The sequence below is a fragment of the Oncorhynchus kisutch genome, linkage group LG29, assembly GCF_002021735.2.
Source record: "Oncorhynchus kisutch isolate 150728-3 linkage group LG29, Okis_V2, whole genome shotgun sequence".
NCBI lineage: Eukaryota > Metazoa > Chordata > Actinopteri > Salmoniformes > Salmonidae > Oncorhynchus > Oncorhynchus kisutch.
The window spans coordinates 44,058,732-44,086,142 of NC_034202.2; the positions used below are offsets into that span (position 1 = coordinate 44,058,732).

General features: G+C 46.5%; 1 protein-coding gene across 1 annotated transcript in view; it reads right to left on the reverse strand.

Moving 5' to 3' along the window:
* Positions 1–3,477: 3,477 nt before the first annotated feature.
* LOC109884359 (transcription regulator protein BACH1-like) overlaps positions 3,478–27,411 on the reverse strand; it is a 29,482-nt gene continuing 5,548 nt past the window's right edge. The window contains exons 2-5 of the mRNA XM_031809057.1: positions 22,808–23,062; positions 11,250–13,109; positions 6,645–6,851; positions 3,478–5,998 (exon numbers count right to left, since the gene is read on the reverse strand). Of these exons, the coding sequence (XP_031664917.1) occupies positions 5,756–5,998; positions 6,645–6,851; positions 11,250–13,109; positions 22,808–23,062 (2,565 nt within the window). The 3' untranslated portion in view covers positions 3,478–5,755. The remainder of the gene's footprint in view (positions 5,999–6,644; positions 6,852–11,249; positions 13,110–22,807; positions 23,063–27,411) is intronic.

Sequence of the window (27,411 nt, forward strand, 5' to 3'; positions counted from 1 at the left end):
AATAGGATGTCCACACCTGACCAGCTGACCTCCTCTGCTCCAATAGGATGGCCACACCTGACCAGCTGACCTCCCCTGCTCCAATAGGATGGCCACACCTGACCACCTGACCTCCCCTGCTCCAATAGGATGGCCACACTTGACCAGCTGACCTCCTCTGCTCCAATAGGATGGCCACACCTGACCAGTTGACCTCCTCTGCTTGGTTGATGGATGCAATGTCTAAGCAGGGGAACGTGAACCAAGGCTGCGTCCCAAATGCCACCCTATCCTAGTGCACTACTTTAGACCAGAGTCCTATGGCACCCCTATATCCCTACATAGTGCACTACTATAGAGTCAGAGCCCTATGGACCCCTATTCCATATATAGTGCACTACTTTAGACCAGAGCCCTATGGAACCCTACTATTCCCTATATAGTACACTACTTTAGACCAGAGTCCTATGCCACCCTATTCCCTATATAGTATACTACCCATACTCCTCTGGTCAAAAGTAGTGCACTGCACACACAGGCCCCTAAGGAGAGGAGTACACTACCAACCACCTACACCCCTACCATAGAGGGTGGTGAATTTATTTAGGGAGTGCTGCCATCTTCTGGAAGTTTCTACAGCCTGTGAAAAGTTAGGCTTTACTATAGAATAGAAAACTCCTCATACATAGTCACTGCCACAGAGCCGCTTAAGTAGGTGGTGGTCATCTATAGGTCAAACCCTCCTGACTGTAGTAAATAGCAACAATGCCTAGCCTCTTGGGGGCTATAGTGGTCATCTATAGGTCAAACCCTCCTGACTGTAGTAAATAGCAACAATGCCTAGCCTCTTGGGGGCTATAGTGGTCATCTATAGATCAGACCCTCCTGACTGTAGTAAATAGCAACAATGCCTAGCCTCTTGGGGGCTATAGTGGTCATCTATAGATCAGACCCGCCTGACTGTAGTAAATAGCAACAATGCCTAGCCTCTTGGGGGCTATAGTGGTCATCTATAGATCAGACCCTCCTGACTGTAGTAAATAGCAACAATGCCTAGCCTCTTGGGGGCTATAGTGGTCATCTATAGATCAGACCCTCCTGACTGTAGTAAATAGCAACAATGCCTAGCCTCTTGGGGGCTATAGTGGTCATCTATAGATCAGACCCGCCTGACTGTAGTAAATAGCAACAATGCCTAGCCTCTTGGGGGCTATAGTGGTCATCTATAGATCAGACCCTCCTGACTGTAGTAAATAGCAACAATGCCTAGCCTCTTGGGGGCTATAGTGGTCATCTATAGATCAGACCCGCCTGACTGTAGTAAATAGCAACAATGCCTAGCCTCTTGGGGGCTATAGTGGTCATCTATAGATCAGACCCTCCTGACTGTAGTAAATAGCAACAATGCCTAGCCTCTTGGGGGCTATAGTGGTCATCTATAGATCAGACCCTCCTGACTGTAGTAAATAGCAACAATGCCTAGCCTCTTGGGGGCTATAGTGGTCATCTATAGATCAGACCCTCCTGACTGTAGTAAATAGCAACAATGCCTAGCCTCTTGGGGGCTATAGTGGTCATCTATAGATCAGACCCTCCTGACTGTAGTAAATAGCAACAATGCCTAGCCTCTTGGGGGCTATAGTGGTCATCTATAGATCAGACCCTCCTGACTGTAGTAAATAGCAACAATGCCTAGCCTCTTGGGGGCTATAGTGGTCATCTATAGATCAGACCCTCCTGACTGTAGTAAATAGCAACAATGCCTAGCCTCTTGGGGGCTATACTGGTCCATCTATAGATCAGACCCTCCTGACTGTAGTAAATAGCAACAATGCCTAGCCTCTTGGGGGCTATAGTGGTCATCTATAGATCAGACCCTCCTGACTGTAGTAAATAGCAACAATGCCTAGCCTCTTGGGGGCTATAGTGGTCATCTATAGATCAGACCCTCCTGACTGTAGTAAATAGCAACAATGCCTAGCCTCTTGGGGGCTATAGTGGTCATCTATAGATCAGACCCTCCTGACTGTAGTAAATAGCAACAATGCCTAGCCTCTTGGGGGCTATAGTGGTCATCTATAGATCAGACCCTCCTGACTGTAGTAAATAGCAACAATGCCTAGCCTCTTGGGGGCTATAGTGGTCATCTATAGATCAGACCCTCCTGACTGTAGTAAATAGCAACAATGCCTAGCCTCTTGGGGGCTATACTGGTCCATCTATAGATCAGACCCTCCTGACTGTAGTAAATAGCAACAATGCCTAGCCTCTTGGGGGCTATAGTGGTCATCTATAGATCAGACCCTCCTGACTGTAGTAAATAGCAACAATGCCTAGCCTCTTGGGGGCTATAGTGGTCATCTATAGATCAGACCCTCCTGACTGTAGTAAATAGCAACAATGCCTAGCCTCTTGGGGGCTATAGTGGTCATCTATAGATCAGACCCTCCTGACTGTAGTAAATAGCAACAATGCCTAGCCTCTTGGGGGCTATAGTGGTCATCTATAGATCAGACCCTCCTGACTGTAGTAAATAGCAACAAAGCTCTCAGCTACTCTACACATGTACAATAGGGCCTATGTTTAACTGGCAATGTGCTAAAATGCTGAGTAGTAAACCTTGGGGGGGGGGGGGGGGGGGGGGGGGTGTTCAACGAAACATCTATGTAGTCCGTCAGCCAGGCACGCTTTTTTTTTTTTTGCAAGCCTAAATGACTGAATGGCAGAGTGACTGAATGACAGAATGACTGAATGACAGAACGGCAGAGTGACTGAATGACAGAATGACTGAATGACAGAACGGCAGAGTGACTGAATGACAGAACAACAGAATGACTGAATGGCAGAACGGCAGAGTGACTGAATGGCAGAGTGACTGAATGGCAGAGTGACTGAATGGCAGAACGGCAGAGTGACTGAATGACAGAACGGCAGAGTGACTGAATGACAGAACAACAGAATGACTGAATGGCAGATTGACTGAATGGCAGAACGGCAGAGTGACTGAATGACAGAACGGCAGAGTGACTGAATGGCAGAACGGCAGAGTGACTGAATGGCAGAACGGCAGAATGACTGAATGGCAGAACGGCAGAGTGACTGAATGACAGAACGGCAGAGTGACTGAATGACAGAACAACAGAATGACTGAATGGCAGATTGACTGAATGGCAGAACGGCAGAGTGACTGAATGACAGAACGGCAGAGTGACTGAATGGCAGAACGGCAGAGTGACTGAATGGCAGAACGGCAGAATGACTGAATGGCAGAACGGCAGAGTGACTGAATAGGAGAACAACAGAATGACTGAATGACCGAACGGCAGAATGACCGAACGGCTGAATGACCGAACGGCAGAGTGACTGAACAGCTGAATGACCGAACGGCAGAGTGACTGAACGGCTGAATGACTGAATAGGAGAATGCATACAGATAGTAGAAGAGGAGGAAGACCAATTCTCCTCCTGATTTAAAAGTTGAATAAGTTGAATATTTAATTAGTTAAATGACATTAATTTATTCCACATCAATCATTTTAAAAGACATACCATTGAGAGATACAAAATATGTTTAAAAGATGCTGTTGGTGGTTGGTTCCTCTGTTGACCCCATCGCAGCCAGTAATCACAGACAGGGGGTTCAAAGGTCACGTTTTTTTCTATGCTCACTTTTGGCGTGTTCACATGCTAGTCGGAATTAGGGGCCTCCGAGTTAAAAATGAGCTTCCTATTGGTTAACTCTTGATACTTATCAAGTGGGAAAATCGAGATCATCGTTTTATAATGAGTTAGCAAGTCGGGAAATTTCAGAGTTTTCAAGTTCCCGACTAGCTTTCCTAGTTCTCACTAGCACGTGACCGAGTTTCCTAGTTCTGACTAGCACGCGACCGAGTTGCCTAGTTCTCACTAGCACGTGACCAAGTTTCCTAGTTCTCACTAGCACGTAACCGAGTTTCCTAGTTCTGACTAGCGCGTGACCAAGTTTCCTAGTTCTCACTAGCACGTGAATGTGAACAGTAAACACATTCACGTGTAGGTCGACATCTGAGATGAAGATTAAGAAAAAAGAGATTGAGATATAGAGAGACAAAGAACAAGGAAGAGAGAGGGACAAAGACAGATGTTTTTTTAATTTTAATTTTAAAGTGAGTTCTGTACATTGCATTGCTATACCTGAGAAGACACTCTCTCCATGAGGTGTGTTGTATGTTTTGGAATAGGTCATATACTAGAATTTTCCAGAATTTAAAATAGTATTGTCCCCCAAGCCCAGTGTAATGTTTTCCGGAATCCTTCAGAGTTCTAGAACACACGGTCCAGAGGTCACCACAGCCGCCTCCTGAGATAGATATAGACGATCAATGACCACAGGTTCACCACAGCTGTCCTTAACTTAACCAAAAGGTAACCCAAAGGAATGCTCGTTATAACAAAATAAGGCACAAGTAACAAAACACTAAAATTAGCGGTTTGAGGTGTAAAGCTGTCAAAGAAGACACAGAGAAATATAACTTTAGTAGTAATTACATTCTTCATGTTCCACGAATATTCATATTCATTAAGGTGCATAGGTTTGGATTGTAATATGGTATTATTTCACACAGGTTACGTCCCAACTTTTCAACTCCTTCCTCCCAAAAGTGTGCACTTGTTCACTCCCCTTCATGGATTTCAAAGGAAAAGACTGGTGTCATGAATCGATAGGATGGTCGCCTCGATAATCTAGATGACGTCACTAAAGTTCTGCTTCTAATTTCCAACATGTTGTTGGCTATTCGTCTATGATATAAACATCAGACTAAATATAGTGCTTCTCATGTGTATATACAGTACCAGTCAAAAGTTTGGACACACCTCCTCATTTAAGGGTTTAAAAAATATATAATTATACTATTTTCTACATTGTAGAATAACAGTGAAGACATCAACACTATGAAGTAACACATATGGAATCATGTAGTAACCATAAAAGTGTTAATAAAATCAAAATATATTTTAGATTCTTCAAAGTAGCCACCCTTTGCCTTGATGACAGCTTTGAACACTCTTGGTATTCTCTCAACCAGCTTTGAGGTAGTCACCTGGAATGCATTTAAATGATCAGGTGTGCCTCGGTAAAAGTTAGTTTGTGGAATTTCTTTCCTTAATGTGTTTGAGCCAATCATTTGTGTTGTGACAAGGTAGGGATGGTAGACAGAAGATTTGGTAAAATATCAAGTCCATATTATGGCAAGAACAGCACAAAACTGGTACTGTACACACACACACACACACACACACACACACACACACACACACACACACAGACACAGTTTATCTCTGGTGGTAGATTTCAGTTCATCTTGCATAAATATTTTCATGTGGTTGAAATACTGTCAGCTTGTATGTAACCATGTCAACCGTGGGAAAATACTCTCCTGTTTCATTCATCCCTGCTCAGTGCCTACAACAATCTGATGCTTTAGTGAGTAACCGAGCGCACCTCTGAGGAAAGAGAGATTATTGGAACACAACCACAGTCTTTGCCTGTAGAAGAAAGTCTATGAAATGGTGATGATGACGATGATGAAGGTGTCCAGACTCACACTCATCCGTGGGCAGGGCATCCAAGTCAACTGATCACACAGCTGTATATACCTGAGGGCTTGTTCAATCACCTGAGAGCTCCTCCCCTGTGGGTGTGTCCCTGGAGCAGCTGGCCGAGGGTTCCGAAGGTTCTAAAGGTTCCTGAAGGCTTCTGACAGGTATCTGAGGCTAGGCCTGAGGAGGAGCAGGCCTAGGGAGAGGCCTGGGATTGTAGTAGTCCTCCTAGCCCAGGGGAGGTTGGGTCTGTAGGGGAGATGAGAGCAGAGAGCGGGCAGTCTGGGGAGGTGTACTTGGCTAGGACCTGGAGTTGTTCTGGTCTCAGGGCGGCCTCGTTGCAGACTCTCTGACAAAGAGCGGACACACTGTGCCAAGTGTTCAGCTTCATCTGGTTCAGATGGCTCCTCTCTGATATCAGCTGGTTCTTCTCTGTCCTCTGGGAGACACAGAGACACACACAGAGACACACACACAGAGACACAGACAGACAGACAGACACACAGAGACACAGACAGACACACACACAGAGACACACATGGAGACACAGAGACACCATGCAGAAATCACAAACACACACATGAAGACATTACACAAACACAGAGATACAGAGATACAGAGATACAGACAGACAGACAGACAGACAGAGATACAGACAGACAGAGATACAGACAGACAGACAGAGATACAGACAGACAGACAGAGATACAGACAGACAGAGATACAGAGATACAGAGATACAGACAGACAGACGGACGGACAGGACAGACAGGACAGACAGGACAGACAGGACAGACAGGACAGACAGGACAGTAATAAGTCTCATTCTATTCATAACACTCTCTGCTGAATGTTCCAAATCAATAGTATAATATATATAATTATATATTATATAATTCCGATAGATGTTTTTATAGGAGGGTTTCTGCACTACACACCTGATTCCACTAATCAGTAATTTGACGATGCAATGGTTATTGGAGGCAGCTGGAGCAGAAACTATATTTTAAAATGTGTCCCCGGGACAAGAATTAAACAACAAACTACTCCTAGGAAGTCATTTTAAGAAGTCATTTCCACCTCACCAGTTTGTCTATCTCACACTCCAGATTGTGTATACAGTCCAGCTTCCTCTTGCGACAGCGCTGCGCTGCGATACGGTTCTTACTCCTGCGTCTGACGTCGTGGACGAAGTCCAGCTGTTCTCTGTTCAGAGTCTGGTGCCTCAGCATCAGCTGGAAGTCATTCCTGCTCAACCCCACGATGCGACCCACAGAGAACGGCAGCTGCACCTTGAAAATATGGGGGGACGGGATCAGACATTTAACATTTTAGTCATTTATCAGATGATCAGACATCTTCAGATAGCTGGCTCTCTCTCCCTCTCTGACCAGTCATAGTCTTGACATTCATCTTCAGATAGCTAGGTGGACCAGTCATAGTCAGTACATTCATCTACAGATAGCTAGGTGGACCAGTCATAGTCAGTACATTCATCTTCAGATAGCTAGGTGGACCAGTCATAGTTAGTACATTCATCTCCAGATAGCTAGGTGGACCAGTCATAGTCAGTACATTCATCTCCAGATAGCTAGGTGGACCAGTCATAGTCAGGACATTCATCTTCAGATAGCTAGGTGGACCAGTCATAGTCAGGACATTCATCTTCAGATAGCTAGGTGGACCAGTCATAGTCAGTACATTCATCTCCAGATAGCTAGGTGGACCAGTCATAGTCAGGACATTCATCTCCAGATAGCTAGGTGGACCAGTCATAGTCAGTACATTCATCTCCAGATAGCTAGGTGGACCAGTAATAGTCAGTACATTCATCTCCAGATAGCTAGGTGGACCAGTCATAGTCAGGACATTCATCTTCAGATAGCTAGGTGGACCAGTCATAGTCAGTACATTCATCTACAGATAGCTAGGTGGACCAGTCATAGTCAGTACATTCATCTTCAGATAGCTAGGTGGACCAGTCATAGTCAGTACATTCATCTTCAGATAGCTAGGTGGACCAGTCATAGTCAGTACATTCATCTTCAGATAGCTAGGTGGACCAGTCATAGTCAGTACATTCATCTCCAGATAGCTAGGTGGACCTGTCATAGTCAGTACATTCATCTCCAGATAGCTAGGTGGACCAGTCATAGTCAGGACATTCATCTTCAGATAGCTAGGTGGACCCGTCATAGTCAGTACATTCATCTTCAGATAGCTAGGTGGACCAGTCATAGTCAGTACATTCATCTCCAGATAGCTAGGTGGACCAGTCATAGTCAGTACATTCATCTCCAGATAGCTAGGTGGACCAGTCATAGTCAGTACATTCATCTCCAGATAGCTAGGTGGACCAGTAATAGTCAGTACATTCATCTTCAGATCGCTAGGTGGATCAGTCATAGTCAGTACATTCATCTCCAGATAGCTAGGTGGACCAGTCATAGTCAGTACATTCATCTCCAGATAGCTAGGTGGACCAGTCATTGTCAGTACATTCATCTTCAGATAGCTAGGTGGACCAGTCATAGTCAGTACATTCATCTTCAGATAGCTAGGTGGACCAGTCATAGTCAGTACATTCATCTCCAGATAGCTAGGTGGACCAGTCATAGCCAGTACATTCATCTCCAGATAGCTAGGTGGACCAGTCATAGCCACTACATTCATCTCCAGATAGCTAGGTGGACCAGTCATAGTCAGTACATTCATCTCCAGATAGCTAGGTGGACCAGTCATAGTCAGTACATTCATCTTCAGATAGCTAGGTGGACCAGTCATAGTCAGTACATTCATCTACAGATAGCTAGGTGGACCAGTCATAGTCAGGACATTCATCTTCAGATAGCTAGGTGGACCAGTCATAGTCAGTACATTCATCTCCAGATAGCTAGGTGGACCAGTCATAGTCAGTACATTAATCTCCAGATAGCTAGGTGGACCAGTCATAGTCAGGACATTCATCTTCAGATAGCTAGGTGGACCAGTCATAGTCAGTACATTCATCTACAGATAGCTAGGTGGACCAGTCATAGTCAGTACATTCATCTCCAGATAGCTAGGTGGACCAGTCACAGTCAGTACATTCATCTCCAGATAGCTAGGTGGACCAGTCATAGTCAGTACATTCATCTCCAGATAGCTAGGTGGACCAGTCATAGCCAGTACATTCATCTCCAGATAGCTAGGTGGACCAGTCATAGCCAGTACATTCATCTCCAGATAGCTAGGTGGACCAGTCATAGCCACTACATTCATCTCCAGATAGCTAGGTGGACCAGTCATAGTCAGTCATAGTCAGGACATTCATCTCCAGATAGCTAGGTGGACCAGTCATAGTCAGTACATTCATCTCCAGATAGCTAGGTGGACCAGTCATAGTCAGTACATTCATCTCCAGATAGCTAGGTGGACCAGTCATAGTCAGTACATTCATCTCCAGATAGCTAGGTGGACCAGTCATAGTCAGTACATTCATCTTCAGATAGCTAGGTGGACCAGTCATAGTCAGTACATTCATCTCCAGATAGCTAGGTGGACCAGTCATAGCCACTACATTCATCTCCAGATAGCTAGGTGGACCAGTCATAGTCAGTACATTCATCTCCAGATAGCTAGGTGGACCAGTCATAGTCAGTACATTCATCTTCAGATAGCTAGGTGGACCAGTCATAGTCAGTACATTCATCTACAGATAGCTAGGTGGACCAGTCATAGTCAGGACATTCATCTTCAGATAGCTAGGTGGACCAGTCATAGTCAGTACATTCATCTCCAGATAGCTAGGTGGACCAGTCATAGTCAGTACATTAATCTCCAGATAGCTAGGTGGACCAGTCATAGTCAGGACATTCATCTTCAGATAGCTAGGTGGACCAGTCATAGTCAGTACATTCATCTACAGATAGCTAGGTGGACCAGTCATAGTCAGTACATTCATCTCCAGATAGCTAGGTGGACCAGTCACAGTCAGTACATTCATCTCCAGATAGCTAGGTGGACCAGTCATAGTCAGTACATTCATCTCCAGATAGCTAGGTGGACCAGTCATAGCCAGTACATTCATCTCCAGATAGCTAGGTGGACCAGTCATAGCCAGTACATTCATCTCCAGATAGCTAGGTGGACCAGTCATAGCCACTACATTCATCTCCAGATAGCTAGGTGGACCAGTCATAGTCAGTCATAGTCAGGACATTCATCTCCAGATAGCTAGGTGGACCAGTCATAGTCAGTACATTCATCTCCAGATAGCTAGGTGGACCAGTCATAGTCAGTACATTCATCTCCAGATAGCTAGGTGGACCAGTCATAGTCAGTACATTCATCTCCAGATAGCTAGGTGGACCAGTCATAGTCAGTACATTCATCTTCAGATAGCTAGGTGGACCAGTCATAGTCAGTACATTCATCTCCAGATAGCTAGGTGGACCAGTCATAGCCAGTACATTCATCTACAGATAGCTAGGTGGACCAGTCATTGTCAGTACATTCATCTCCAGATAGCTAGGTGGACCAGTCATAGTCAGTACATTCATCTTCAGATAGCTAGGTGGACCAGTCATAGTCAGTACATTAATCTCCAGATACAGTGCCTTGCGAAAGTATTCGGCCCCCTTGAACTTTGCGACCTTTTGCCACATTTCAGGCTTCAAACATAAAGATATAAAACAGTTTTTTTTTTGTGAAGAATCAACAACAAGTGGGACACAATCATGAAGTGGAACGACATTTATTGGATATTTCAAACTTTTTTAACAAATCAAAAAGTGAAAAATTGGGCGTGCAAAATTATTCATACAATACTCATGTTTTAAGCGTACAGAGATTTGACCTTTCGGTTAATTAGACAAAACCCAAATATATATGCCTACCTGTCTCCTTATAAATGGAGGTTTCCTCTGGTCTTATTAAAGCAGGACAACCCAGGGTGACAGCCCTGGGCATGCTCTAGTTCCAGCCCTGCTCTAACACACCTGGTCCAGATGATAAGTAGAATCAGTTCTGTTTAGACCTGGGCTGGAACATGCACTATGCACACTCAGAAGCTCTTGTCCCGTTCAGCCGAGTCCTAAGCCTCTCTCTGTCTCCCTCTAGTTTAACTCACCTCCCTGACTCTCTGGGTGTAGGAACAGGACTCCCTGTCTCCCTCTAGTTTAACTCACCCCCCTGACTCTCTGGCTGTAGGAACAGGACTCTCTGTCTCCCTCTAGTTTAACTCACCCTTCTGACTCTCTGGCTGTAGGAACAGTACTCACTGTCTCCCTCTAGTTTAACTCACCCCCCTGACTCTCTGGCTGTAGGAACAGTACTCGCTGTCTCCCTCTAGTTTAACTCACCTCTTTGACTCTCTGGCTGTAGGAACAGTACTCGCTGTCTCCCTCTAGTTTAACTCACCTCCCTGACTCTCTGGCTGTAGGAACAGTACTCTCTGTCTCCCTCTAGTTTAACTCACCTCCCTGACTCTCTGGGTGTAGGAACAGTACTCGCTGTCTCCCTCTAGTTTAACTCACCTCCCTGACTCTCTGGCTGTAGGAACAGTACTCGCTGTCTCCCTCTAGTTTAACTCACCTCCCTGACTCTCTGGCTGTAGGAACAGTACTCGCTGTCTCCCTCTAGTTTAACTCACCTCTTTGACTCTCTGGCTGTAGGAACAGTACTAGCTGTCTCCCTCTAGTTTAACTCACCTCTTTGACTCTCTGGCTGTAGGAACAGGACTCGCTGTCTCCCTCCGTATCGAAGCAGTCGGAGTCTCCATCGTCTCCAGATGTCAGGGAGGACACACAGGGACTCTTCTCTAACTGGGACGACCCCTCGCGCCCCAGCCCAGTCGCGCTCATTGTCCCACTGTCTGTCCCCTCCCCTGTCCCTCTGTCCGTCCCTCCGTCTGTCTCCCTGTCCAAGCCGTGGAGGAAAGGACAGCCCCCGGTACTGGAGCTGATGTCAAGCTGGTGAAGCCAGTCCAAGGTGGAGCTGCTGCTCCGGAGGTTCCCAGACTCAGTCCCAGGGAAGTCCTGGAGGAGGGGAGGAGAAGAGGGGAGCTCTGACCAGGGGCCATGTGCCAAGTGTTCAGCCACCTCTCTTTCCACGCTGCTCCTCTCTTCCCATCCTCGCTCTCCTCTCTCTCCCTGCTCCTGTTCTGTCTGTGGCAGGCAGGATACACCTGGATCTATCCCTTCATGGTGTCCTCTACCCTCTAGAACACAACCTCCTTCCCCCACACCTCCAGGGCTCTGCTTGTCCAGCCCGGGTGCCTCCAGGGGACATCGGTGTGGGGCTGTACCCAACCCTGGGCTCTCTTCACAGCTGACAAGCCGACCACTAGACACCTCCACGAGAGGAAGGATAGAGCTGTGACAGTCAACTCCAGAAGCCCTCTCTCCTCTCCTCCTCTCTTCTGTTTCTCCTCTGCTCCTCTCTTCTGTCTCTCCTCTCCTCCTCTCTTCTGTCTCTCCTCTCCTCCTCTCTTCTGTCTCTCCTCTCCTCTCATACTTCTCTGTGTTCTCTTCATCTGCCTCTCTCCTTCTCTCGTCCATCTCTCTCTTCTCCTCATCATCCTCTTCTCCAGTCTTCTGCTCCACCTCTCCCTGTCCTGCCTGGTCAGTCCTCTGCTCCACCTCTCCCTGTCCTGCCTGGTCAGTCCTCTGCTCCACCTCTCCCTGTCCTGCCTGGTCAGTCCTCTGCTCCACCTCTCCCTGTCCTGCCTGGTCAGTCCTCTGCTCCACCTCTCCCTGTCCTGCCTGGTCAGTCCTCTGCTCCACCTCTCCCTGTCCTGCCTGGTCAGTCCTCTGCTCCACCTCTCCCTGTCCTGCCTGGTCAGTCCTCTGCTCCACCTCTCCCTGTCCTGCCTGGTCACTCCTCTGCTCCACCTCTCCCTGTCCTGCCTGGTCAGTCTGTGTCTGTGAGAGAAGTGAATAGTTTTCTCCAGAAGTCTCCACTGCAGGACCTTCCCTAAATCCTCCACCACTGGAACAGGGTAGCAAGGACTTGGGAAGGTGCAGGGGTAGAGGGCAGCCCTCCTCTCTCACCACTGGGGAGTCATGGTTTGTTTCTGGGACACAGATCTCCACACACGGCCTCACCTTCCCACAAGCCTGCTGGAACTTACGGTACTTGGGGCATTGTAGGGAGTAGTCAGTCTGGCCGTCTGATTGGATATCGGCTTCAGGAGGATGGGTGAGATTTTTGCTTTCACGTACCGTCTCGCCATTTGCTGGTTGTCCACTCACATCCTGTTCAACGGGCGAATCAGAAACCACCTGGACCCCTTTGTCATCATCTAAGACATCCTTGTTCGTGTGGATATCGCTGAGCTCTGGCCCGGGGGACTGTCTCCTGCACCGTGTCTTACAGCAGGTCTTCCTCTGGAAGGAGGCCGAACTGCTGCTGAAGAACTTGGGCAGGAGGAAGTCAAAACAGGCCGAGTCCAGATCCCTGAAACCCAGAATAGAGGCACAGTGTCGTATCTCCATGACATTATCTTTACTGAAGAGCAGCTTGGAGGTGTAAGCAAACTGCAGCAGGGGCTCCAAGCCACTCACCGTCACCTTTAGAGAGGGATGGAAAGGAAGAGAAACAGATGGTGATGACAGTCCCATATACAACCTGTTATATAACGTCATTAGCTAGGGAGCCAGCCAGATAATGTTAGCGAGCTAGCTAACAGTACACCTTAGCTTGCAATGAAACCACTTTCTGTCAAAATTAGGGTTAGGGTTAGGGGTAGTGACACCTCTAGCACTGAGAAGCAGTGACTGAGACCACTGCGCCACTTAAGACCCCACGCTTGTGGCAACAGGTCACAAATCCTGCTGCTGTGATAGTCACACTGTGGTATTTCACCCAGTAGATATGGGAGTTTATACACTCAGCGCTCAACACTACTGTCGATTCAGAATATACCATATCTTTCCTATCTGACAGAACTGAGTTCATCTCATCTCTTAGACAAACTATGCCCGCGTGATGAATACCACTCAGTTGCCTGACAACCACTCAGTTGCCTGACAACCACTCAGTTGCCTGACAACCACTCAGTTGCCTGACAACCACTCAGTTGCCTGACAACCACTCAGTTGCCTGACAACCACTCAGTTGCCTGACAACCACTCAGTTGCCTGACAACCACTCAGTTGCCTGACAACCACTCAGTTGCCTGACAACCACTCAGTTGCCTGACAACTACTCAGTTGCCTGACAACTACTTTAATTATATATTTTTTTTTATTGGCAAACTTAGGCATGACATGCCAGCAGCACACATCCAAGTATAACTGACCAACTTATGAAAGACAAGTCGTGTAATTATGAATTCTGTAAAGTCAGTGTGGAAGAGGTGGGGGGGAAATGATTGTTGTCAATCAACCTGGGTCTGACAACTTGGATGGACATTTACTGAGCATGGTAGCAGACTATATTGCAAAAAAATATTTAGTCTAAGTCTACAGGAAAGTGTGTGTGGTCAAGCAAAAGTCATTCCGTTACCCAAGAATAGCGAAGCACCCTTTACTGGCTAAAACAGCCGACCAAAATCAGCCTGTTAACAATTTTTGATGTTTGACCAGATACATTTCACAGCAAACAGATATTCAGCACGCGTATAGGGAAGGGCATTCAACATGTATGGCACTTACACAAATGACTGATGATTGGCTGTTTTGTCAGACTGCAGCTTTTGACATTATTGATCATTGTCGATCTGTTGCTGGAAAAACTTGTATTATGGCTTTACACCCCCTGCTATAATGTGGATAAAGAGTTACCTGTCTAACAGAACACAGAGGGTGTTGTGGCTTTACACCCCCTGCTATAATGTGGATAAAGAGTTACCTGTCTAACAGAACACAGAGGGTGTTGTGGCTTTACACCCCCTGCTATAATGTGGATAAAGAGTTACCTGTCTAACAGAACACACAGGGTGTTGTGGCTTTACACCCCCTGCTATAATGTGGATAAAGAGTTACCTGTCTAACAGAACACAGAGGGTGTTGTGGCTTTACACCCCCTGCTATAATGTGGATAAAGAGTTACCTGTCTAACAGAACACAGAGGGTGTTGTGGCTTTACACCCCCTGCTATAATGTGGATAAAGAGTTACCTGTCTAACAGAACACAGAGGGTGTTCTAGAATGGAAGCCTCTCCAGCATAATCCAGGTAGAGTGAGGCATTCCCCAGGGCAGCTGTCTAGGCCCCTTCATTTTTTTCAATTTTTACGAACGACATGCCACAGGCTTTGAGTAAAGCCAGTGTGTCTATGTATGCAGATGACTCAACACTATACACGTCAGCTACCACAGCGACTGAAATGACTGCAACACTTAACAAAGAGCTGCAGTTAGTTTCAGAATGGGTGACAAGAAATAGGTTAGTCCTAAATATTTCTAAAACTAACAGTATTGTATTTGAGACAAATCATTCACTAAACCCTAAACCTCAACTAAATCTTGTAATGAATAATGTGGAAATTGAGCAAGCTGATGTGACTAACTGCTTGGAGTAAGCCTGGATCGTAAACTGTCATGGTCAAAACATATTGATACAACAGTAGCTAAGATGGGGAGAAGTCTGTCCATAATAAAGTGCTGCTCTACCTTCTTAACAACACTATCAACAAGGCAGGTCCTACAGGCCCTAGTTTCTACCTTCTTAACAACACTATCAACAAGGCAGGTCCTACAGGCCCTAGTTTCTACCTTCTTAACAACACTATCAACAAGGCAGGTCCTACAGGCCCTAGTTTCTACCTTATTCACAACACTATCAACAAGGCAGGTCCTATAGGCCCTAGTTTCTACCTTCTTAACAACACTATCAATAAGGCAGGTCCTATAGGCCCTAGTTTCTACCTTATTCACAACACTATCAACAAGGCAGGTCCTAGTTTCTACCTTATTCACAACACTATCAACAAGGCAGGTCCTATAGGCCCTAGTTTCTACCTTCTTAACACTATCACCAAGGCAGGTCCTACAGGCCCTAGTTTCTACCTTATTCACAACACTATCACCAAGGCAGGTCCTACAGGCCCTAGTTTCTACCTTCTTAACACTATCAACAAGGCAGGTCCTACAGGCCCTAGTTTCTACCTTCTTAACAACACTATCAACAAGGCAGGTCCTACAGGCCCTAGTTTCTACCTTCTTAACAACACTATCAACAAGGCAGGTCCTACAGGCCCTAGTTTCTACCTTCTTAACAACACTATCAACAAGGCAGGTCCTACAGGCCCTAGTTTCTACCTTCTTAACAGCACTATCAACCAGGCAGGTCCTACAGGTCCGCCTCTACGCTCTAACCACTAGGCTACCTGCCGCCTCTACACTCTAACCACTAACCACTAGGCTACCTGCCACCTCTACGCTCTAACCACTAGGCTTCCTGCCGCCTCTACGCTCTAACCACTAGGCTTCCTGCCTCTAACCACTAGGCTACCTGCCGCCTCTACGCTCTAACCACTAGGCTACCTGCCGCCTCTACGCTCTAACCACTATGCTTCCTGCCTCTAACCACTAGGCTACCTGCCGCCTCTACGCTCTAACCACTAGGCTTCCTGCCGCCTCTACGCTCTAACCACTAGGCTACCTGCCTCTAACCACTAGGCTACCTGCCGCCTCTACGCTCTAACCACTAGGCTTCCTGCCGCCTCTACGCTCTAACCACTAGGCTACCTGCCGCCTCTACACTCTAACCACTAGGCTTCCTGCCTCCTCTACACTCTAACCACTAGGCTACCTGCCTCCTCTACACTCTAACCACTAGGCTACCTGCCGCCTCTGCGCTCTAACCACTAGGTTACCTGCCTCCTCTACACTAACCACTAGGCTACCTGCCACCTCTATGCTCTAACCACTAGGCTACCTGCCGCCTCTACACTCTAACCACTAGGCTACCTGCCGCCTCTACACTCTAACCACTAGGCTTCCTGCCTCCTCTACACTCTAACCACTAGGCTACCTGCCGCCTCTACACTCTAACCACTAGGCTACCCTGCCACCTCTACACTCTAACCACTAGGCTACCCTGCCACCTCTACACTCTAACCACTAGGCTACCTGCCGCCTCTACACTCTAACCACTAGGCTACCTGCCGCCTCTACACTCTAACCACTAGGCTACCTGCCACCTCTACACTCTAACCACTAGAACTAGCATCAATGACATGCATGTCCATCTCTCCTGGCTCAAAGTAGAGGAGAAATGTTGAAAGCACTGAGCTGTCTGTTCATACAACTAGCACACAGATCAGACACCCATAGATACACCACAAGACATGCCAGCAGAGGTCACAGTCTCCATGTCCAGACTAGCACACACCCATGCATACCCCCACAATGCCACCAGAGGTCCCTTCACAATCCCCAATTCAAGAAAAGACTATGCGAAGTGCACAGTTTACATATTTTAATTTAACCTTTATTTAATTACATAGAGCCATGACACAGTACTACATAGAGCCATGACACAGTACTACATAGAGCCATGACACAGTACTACATAGAGCCATGACACAGTACTACATAGAGCCATGACACAGTACTACATAGAGCCATGACACAGTACTACATAGAGCCATGACACAGTACTACATAGAGCCATGACACAGTACTACATAGAGCCATGACACAGTACTACATAGAGCCATGACACAGTACTACATAGAGCCATGACACAGTACGACATAGAGCCATGACACAGTACTACATAGAGCCATGACACAGTACGACATAGAGCCATGACACAGTACTACATAGAGCCATGACACAGTACTACATAGAGCCATGACACAGTACTACATAGAGCCATGACACAGTACTACATAGAGCCATGACACAGTACGACATAGAGCCATGACACAGTACTACATAGAGCCATGACACAGTACGACATAGAGCCATGACACAGTACTACATAGAGCCATGACACAGTACTACATAGAGCCATGACACAGTACTACATAGAGCCATGACACAGTACTACATAGAGCCATGACACAGTACTACATAGAGCCATGACACAGTACTACATAGAGCCATGACACAGTACTACATAGAGCCATGACTACATGGAACTCTATTCCACAGTACTACATAGAACCATGACACAGTACTACATAGAACCATGACACAGTACTACATAGAACCATGACACAGTACTACATAGAACCATGACACAGTACTACATAGAGCCATGACACAGTACTACATAGAGCCATGACACAGTACTACATAGAGCCATGACACAGTACTACATAGAGCCATGACTACATGGAACTCTATTCCACAGTACTACATAGAGTCATGACTACATGGAACTCTATTCCACAGTACTACATAGAGCCATGACACAGTATTACATAGAGCCATGACACAGTACGACATAGAGCCATGACACAGTACTACATAGAGCCATGACACAGTACTACATAGAGCCATGACACAGTACTACATAGAGCCATGACACAGTACTACATAGAGCCATGACTACATGGAACTCTATTCCACAGTACTACATAGAGCCATGACTACATGGAACTCTATTCCACAGTACTACATAGAGCCATGACTACATGGAACTCTATTCCACAGTACTACATAGAGCCATGACTACATGGAAACTCTATTCCACAGTACTACATAGAGCCATGACTACATGGAACTCTATTCCACAGTACTACATAGAGCCATGACTACATGGAACTCTATTCCACAGTACTACATAGAGCCATGACTACATGGAACTCTATTCCACAGTACTACATAGAGCCATGACTACATGGAACTCTATTCCACAGTACTACATAGAGCCATGACTACATGGAACTCTATTCCACAGTACTACATAGAGCCATGACTACATGGAACTCTATTCCACAGTACTACATAGAGCCATGACTACATGGAACTCTATTCCACAGTACTACATAGAGCCATGACTACATGGAACTCTATTCCACAGTACTACATAGAGCCATGACTACATGGAACTCTATTCCACAGTACTACATAGAGCCATGACTACATGGAACTCTATTCCACAGTACTACATAGAGCCATGACTACATGGAACTCTATTCCACAGTACTACATAGAGCCATGACTACATGGAACTCTGTTCCACAGTACTACATAGAGCCATGACTACATGGAACTCTATTCCACAGTACTACATAGAGACATGACTACATGGAACTCTATTCCACAGTACTACATAGAGCCATGACTACATGGAACTCTATTCCACAGTACTACATAGAGCCATGACTACATGGAACTCTATTCCACAGTACTACATAGAGCCATGACTACATGGAACTCTATTCCACAGTACTACATAGAGCCATGACTACATGGAACTCTATTCCACAGTACTACATAGAGCCATGACTACATGGAACTCTATTCCACAGTACTACATAGAGCCATGACTACATGGAACTCTATTCCACAGTACTACATAGAGCCATGACTACATGGAACTCTATTCCACAGTACTACATAGAGCCATGACTACATGGAACTCTATTCCACAGTACTACATAGAGCCATGACTACATGGAACTCTGTTCCACAGTACTACATAGAGCCATGACTACATGGAACTCTGTTCCACAGTACTACATAGAAACATGACTACATGGAACTCTGTTCCACAGTACTACATAGAGCCATGACTACATGGAACTCTGTTCCACAGTACTACATAGAGACATGACTACATGGAACTCTATTCCACAGTATTACATAGAGCCATGACTACATGGAACTCTATTCCACAGTACTACATAGAGACATGACTACATGGAACTCTATTCCACAGTACTACATAGAGCCATGACTACATGGAACTCTATTCCACAGTACTACATAGAGCCATGACTACATGGAACTCTGTTCCACAGTACTACATAGAGCCATGACTACATGGAACTCTGTTCCACAGTACTACATAGAAACATGACTACATGGAACTCTGTTCCACAGTACTATATAGAGCCATGACTACATGGAACTCTGTTCCACAGTACTACATAGAGACATGACTACATGGAACTCTATTCCACAGTATTACATAGAGCCATGACTACATGGAACTCTATTCCACAGTACTACATAGAGACATGACTACATGGAACTCTATTCCACAGTACTACATAGAGCCATGACTACATGGAACTCTATTCCACAGTACTACATAGAGCCATGACTACATGGAACTCTGTTCCACAGTACTACATAGAGCCATGACTACATGGAACTCTGTTCCACAGTACTACATAGAAACATGACTACATGGAACTCTGTTCCACAGTACTACATAGAGCCATGACTACATGGAACTCTGTTCCACAGTACTACATAGAGACATGACTACATGGAACTCTATTCCACAGTACTACATAGAGCCATGACTACATGGAACTCTATTCCACAGTACTACATAGAGCCATGACTACATGGAACTCTATTCCACAGTACTACATAGAGCCATGACTACATGGAACTCTATTCCACAGTTACTATATAGAGCCATGACTACATGGAACTCTATTCCACAGTACTACATAGAGCCATGACTACATGGAACTCTATTCCACAGTACTACATAGAGCCATGACTACATGGAACTCTATTCCACAGTACTACATGGAGCCATGACTGCATGGAACTCTATTCCACAGTACTACATAGAGCCATGACTACATGGAACTCTATTCCACAGTACTACATAGAGCCATGACTACATGGAACTCTATTCCACAGTACTACATAGAGCCATGACTACATGGAACTCTGTTCCACAGTACTACATAGAGCCATGACTACATGGAACTCTATTCCACAGTACTACATAGAGCCATGACTACATGGAACTCTATTCCACAGTACTACATAGAGCCATGACTACATGGAACTCTATTCCACAGTACTACATAGAGCCATGACTACATGGAACTCTATTCCACAGTACTACATAGAGCCATGACTACATGGAACTCTATTCCACAGTACTACATAGAGCCATGACTACATGGAACTCTGTTCCACAGTACTACATAGAGCCATGACTACATGGAACTCTATTCCACAGTACTACATAGAGCCATGACTACATGGAACTCTATTCCACAGTACTACATAGAGCCATGACTACATGGAACTCTATTCCACAGTACTACATAGAGCCATGACTACATGGAACTCTATTCCACAGTACTACATAGAGCCATGACTACATGGAACTCTATTCCACAGTACTACATAGAGCCATGACTACATGGAACTCTATTCCACAGTACTACATAGAGCCATGACTACATGGAACTCTATTCCACAGTACTACATAGAGCCATGACTACATGGAACTCTATTCCACAGTACTACATAGAAACATGACTACATGGAACTCTATTCCACAGTACTACATAGAGCCATGACTACATGGAACTCTATTCCACAGTACTACATAGAAACATGACTACATGGAACTCTATTCCACAGTACTACATAGAGCCATGACTACATGGAACTCTATTCCACAGTACTACATAGAGCCATGACTACATGGAACTCTATTCCACAGTACTACATAGAGCCATGACTACATGGAACTCTATTCCACAGTACTACATAGAGCCATGACTACATGGAACTCTATTCCACAGTACTACATAGAAACATGACTACATGGAACTCTATTCCACAGTACTACATAGAGCCATGACTACATGGAACTCTATTCCACAGTACTACATAGAAACATGACTACATGGAACTCTATTCCACAGTAATACATAGAGCCATGACTACATGGAACTCTATTCCACAGTACTACATAGAGCCATGACTACATGGAACTCTATTCCACAGTACTACATAGAGCCATGACTACATGGAACTCTATTCCACATCACGTAACTGATGAAAGCAGTAGAATCAGATGAAAAAAATATATATAAAATACACCTTACGGAACAGCAGGGACACACACACACACACACACACACACACACACACACACACACACACACACACACACACACACACACACACACACACACACACACACACACACACACACACACACACACACACACACACACACACACACACACACATACACACACATACACACACATACACATGGATGTTGTATTGTAGATATGTGGTTGTAGAGATGAGGTGATAATGAACCCCAGGAAGAGTAGCTGCTGCCTTGACAGGAACTAATGGCGATCCATAATAAACCCCAGGAAGAGTAGCTGCTGCCTTGACAGGAACTAATGGGGATCCATAATAAACCCCAGGAAGAGTAGCTGCTGCCTTGACAGGAACTAATGGGGATCCATAATAAACCCCAGGAAGAGTAGCTGCTGCCTTGACGGGAACTAATGGGGATCCATAATAAACCCCAGGCAGAGTAGCTGCTGCCTTGACAGGAACTAATGAGGATCCATAATAAACCCCAGGAAGAGTAGCTGCTGCCTTGGCAGGAACTAATGGGGATCCATAATAAACCCCGGGAAGAGTAGCTGCTGCCTTGGCAGGAACTAATGGGGATCCATAATAAACCCCAGGAAGAGTAGCTGCTGCCTTGGCAGGAACTAATGGGGATCCATAATAAACCCCAGGAAGAGTAGCTGCTGCCTTGGCAGGAACTAATGGGGATCCATAATGAACCCCAGGAAGAGTAGCTGCTGCCTTGGCAGGAACTAATGGGGATCCATAATAAACCCCAGGAAGAGTAGCTGCTGCCTTGGCAGGAACTAATGGGGATCCATAATGAACCCCAGGAAGAGTAGCTGCTGCCTTGGCAGGAACTAATGGGGATCCATAATAAACCCCAGGAAGAGTAGCTGCTGCCTTGGCAGGAACTAATGGGGATCCATAATAAACCCCAGGAAGAGTAGCTGCTGCCTTGGCAGGAAATAATGGGGGATCCTTAATAAATACAAATACTAATACTTGTGTTAAATAGGCTTTAGCTCAGTTGGCTAACAGCTAAATCAGTCAAATTCCTATGTGGATCTGGAAGCCAGTTCCATTACTGATTTTCATTATCTCCCTTTAAACCAGGGACTGATTTAGACCTGGGGACACCAGGTGGAAGCGATGAATTATCAGGTAGAACAGAAAACCTGAAAACCATCAGTACTCCAGATCTCGTATGGTAAGATTGGAAAACTCCTGGCCTAAAGTGGACTAATGTGATCCTGGACTCCTAGGCTCATGGTCCCTCCCTTCTCACCTCCTGAGGCAGGGTGACGACAAGTCCCTGTGGTGCGTGGGAGGAGACCCTGTGTGTGAAGTAGTCGCTGCAGGAGGCCAGCACAGAACGGTGGGCCCTGAAACTCCTCCCTTCGGCCAGCACAGTGATGTCACACAGTAGGTCAAGCCTCCGCTGGTCGTCCAGACAACGCAGCACATGGCAGCTGTGCACGGAGGACTCAAAGGTAAACACAGAGGACCGCAGGCTCTCCAGACTAGACATGGCAACGGACATCTGTGGAACACACACACACACACACACACAGAGGTGAGTACAAACACAAAGAAAGAGAGAAAAGAAGATGACAAAATTATACTACTTCCTGTAGCTTAACCTACTACTTCCTGTAGCCTAACCTACTACTCCCTGTAGCCTAACCTACTACTCCCTGTAGCCTAACCTACTACTTCCTGTAGCCTAACCTACTACTTCCTGTAGTCTAACCTACTACTTCCTGTAGCCTAACCTACTACTTCCTGTAGCTTAACCTACTACTTCCTGTAGCTTAACCTACTACTTCCTGTAGCTTAACCTACTACTTCCTGTAGCCTAACCTACTACTTCCTGTAGCCTAACCTACTACTTCCTGTAGCTTAACCTACTACTCCCTGTAGCCTAACCTACTACTCCCTGTAGCCTAACCTACTACTCCCTGTAGCCTAACCTACTACTTCCTGTAGCCTAACCTACTACTCCCTGTAGCCTAACCTACTACTCCCTGTAGCCTAACCTACTACTCCCTGTAGCCTAACCTACTACTTCCTGTAGCCTAACCTACTCCTTCCTGTAGCCTAACCTACTCCTCCCTGTACCTAACCTACTACTCCCTGTAGCCTAACCTACTACTTCCTGTAGCCTAACCTACTACTTCCTGTAGCCTAACCTACTACTTCCTGTAGCTTAACCTACTACTTCCTGTAGCCTAACCTACTACTCCCTGTAGCCTAACCTACTACTTCCTGTAGCCTAAACTACTACTTCCTCAAAACAATGGTGTCAGTCAAACAGCTGTAGCCTAACCTACTATTGATCTGCAGGCTATCGTGGTAAATTAAAACAAATCTAATCACAACTAGTCAAATCAAAATCCCCCCCAGCAGTAAAAACAGACCTGTAAACAGAAACAGCTCGTGGTAACCAACAGATTTAACAGCTAGTTGACGACATCTCAATGTCAGTATTTAGCATAATACACTTCCAAATCCGTCACATCTGTCTGCCACTCATATCCAGTCATCTGTCTGCCACTCATATCCAGTCATCTGTCTGCCACTCATATCCAATAATCTGTCTGCCACTCATATCCAGTCATCTGTCTGCCACTCATATCCAGTCATCTGTCTGCCACTCATATCCAGTCATCTGTCTGCCACTCATATCCAGTCATCTGTCTGCCACTCATATCCAGTCATCTGTCTGCCACTCATATCCAGTCATCTGTCTGTGGCTCATATCCAGTCATCAGTCAGCCACTCATATCCAGTCATCTGTCTGCCACTCATATCCAGTCATCTGTCTGCCACTCATATCCAGTCATCTGTCAGCCACTCATATCCAGTCATCTGTCAGCCACTCATATCCAGTCATCTGTCAGCCACTCATATCCAATCATCTGTCAGCCACTCATATCCAGTCATCAGTCAGCCACTCATATCCAGTCATCTGTCTGCCACTCATATCCAGTCATCTGTCTGCCACTCATATCCAGTCATCTGTCTGCCACTCATTTCCAGTCATCTGTCTGCCACTCATATCCAGTCATCTGTCTGCCACTCATATCCAGTCATCTGTCTGCCACTCATATCCAGTCATCTGTCTGCCACTCATATCCAGTCATCAGTCAGCCACTCATATCCAGTCATCTGTCTGCCACTCATATCCAGTCATCTGTCTGCCACTCATATCCAGTCATCTGTCTGCCACTCATATCCAGTCATCTGTCAGCCACTCATATCCAGTCATCTGCCTGCCACTCATATCCAATCATCTGTCTGCCACTCATATCCAGTCATCTGTCTGCCACTCATATCCAGTCATCAGTCAGCCACTCATATCCAGTCATCTGTCTGCCACTCATATCCAGTCATCTGTCTGCCACTCATATCCAGTCATCTGTCTGCCACTCATATCCAGTCACCTGTCTGCCACTCATATCCAGTCATCTGTCTGCCACTCATATCCAATCATGTCTGCCACTCATATCCAGTCTTCTGTCTGCCACTCATATCCAGTCATCTGTCTGCCACTCATATCCAATCATGTCCGCCACTCATATCCAGTCGTCTGTCTGCCACTCATATCCAGTCATCTGTCTGCCACTCATATCCAGTCATCTGTCTGCCACTCATATCCAGTCATCAGTCAGCCACTCATATCCAGTCATCTGTCTGCCACTCATATCCAGTCATCTGTCTGCCACTCATATCCACTCATATCCAGTCATCAGTCAGCCACTCATATCCAGTCATCAGTCAGCCACTCATATCCAGTCATCTGTCACCTGTCTGCCACTCATATCCAGTCACCTGTCTGCCACTCATATCCAGTCATCTGTCTGCGGCTCATATCCAGTCATCTGTCTGCCACTCATATCCAGTCATCTGTCTGCCACTCATATCCAGTCATCAGTCAGCCACTCATATCCAGTCATCTGTCTGCCACTCATATCCAATCATCTGTCTGCCACTCATATCCAATCATCTGTCTGCCACTCATATCCAGTCATCTGTCTGCCACTCATATCCAGTCATCAGTCAGCCACTCATATCCAGTCATCTGTCTGCCACTCATATCCAATCATCTGTCTGCCACTCATATCCAGTCATCTGTCTGCCACTCATATCCAGTCATCTGTCAGCCACTCATATCCAGTCATCTGTCAGCCACTCATATCCAGTCATCTGTCAGCCACTCATATCCAGTCATCTGTCAGCCACTCATATCCAGTCATCTGTCAGCCACTCATATCCAGTCATCTGTCTGCCACTCATATCCAGTCATCGGTCTCCTGTCTGCCACTCATATCCAGTCACCTGCCTGCCACTCATATCCAGTCATATGTCTGCCACTCATTTCCAGTCATCTGTCTGCCACTCACATCCAGTCATCTGTCTGCCACTCACATCCAGTCATATGTCTGCCACTCACATCCAGTCATCTGCCACTCATATCCAGTCATCTGTCTGCCACTCATATCCAGTCATCTGTCTGTCTCTTTTCCTCACCTGTCTATCTCCTCATTTTGAATGCCATGTTGTCATTGTCACTTGTCCACTGGAGTTTAACATTGTTGTAATCTATCGCCCATCAGGTGCCCTTGGGGAGTTCCTCAATGAGCTTGATACGTTGATAAGCACATTTCCTGATGATAGCTCACCGCTCATTGGATCAAAAGGCAATCAATCGCACATCGGAACTGTTAGTTGCAGGTGCATGGTAGCAGATGAACGAGATGAGAAAAAATAAACCCGCACACTGCTCTGGAGTTAGTACCACCGCTCTAGGAGTTAGCACCACCGCTCTGGAGTTAGCACCACCGCTCTGGAGTTAGCACCACCGCTCTGGAGTTAGCACCACCGCTCTGGAGTTAGCACCACCGCTCTGGAGTTAGCACCACCGCTCTGGAGTTAGCACCACCGCTCTGGAGTTAGCACCACCGCTCTGGAGTTAGCACCACCGCTCTGGAGTTAGCACCACCGCTCTGGAGTTAGCACCACCGCTCTGGAGTTAGCACCACCGCTCTGGAGTTAGCACCACCGCTCTGGAGTTAGCACCACCGCTCTGGAGTTAGCACCACCGCTCTGGAGTTAGCACCACCGCTCTGGAGTTAGCACCACCGCTCTGGAGTTAGCACCACCGCTCTGGAGTTAGCACCACCGCTCTGGAGTTAGCACCACGCTCTGGAGTTAGCACCACCGCTCTGGAGTTAGCACCACCGCTCTGGAGTTAGCACCACCGCTCTGGAGTTAGCACCACCGCTCTGGAGTTAGCACCACCGCTCTGGAGTTAGCACCACCGCTCTGGAGTTAGTACCACTGCTCTGGAGTACTGCTCTGGAGTTAGTACCACCGCTCTGGAGTTAGTACCACTGCTCTGGAGTACTGCTCTGGAGTTAGTACCACTGCTCTGGAGTACTGCTCTGGAGTTAGTACCACTGCGATGGAGTTAGTACCACCGCTCTGGAGTTAGTACCACCGCTCTGGAGTTGGTACCACCGCTCTGGAGTTGGTACCACCGCTCTGGAGTTGGTACCACCGCTCTGGAGTTGGTACCACCGCTCTGGAGTTAGCACCACCGCTCTGGAGTTAGCACCACCGCTCTGGAGTTAGCACCACCGCTCTGGAGTTAGCACCACCGCTCTGGAGTTAGCACCACCGCTCTGGAGTTGGCACCACCGCTCTGGAGTTGGTACCACCGCTCTGGAGTTAGCACCACCGCTCTGGAGTTAGCACCACCGCTCTGGAGTTGGTACCACCGCTCTGGAGTTGGTACCACCGCTCTGGAGTTAGTACCACCGCTCTGGAGTTAGTACCACCGCTCTGGAGTTAGTACCACCGCTCTGGAGTTGGTACCACCGCTCTGGA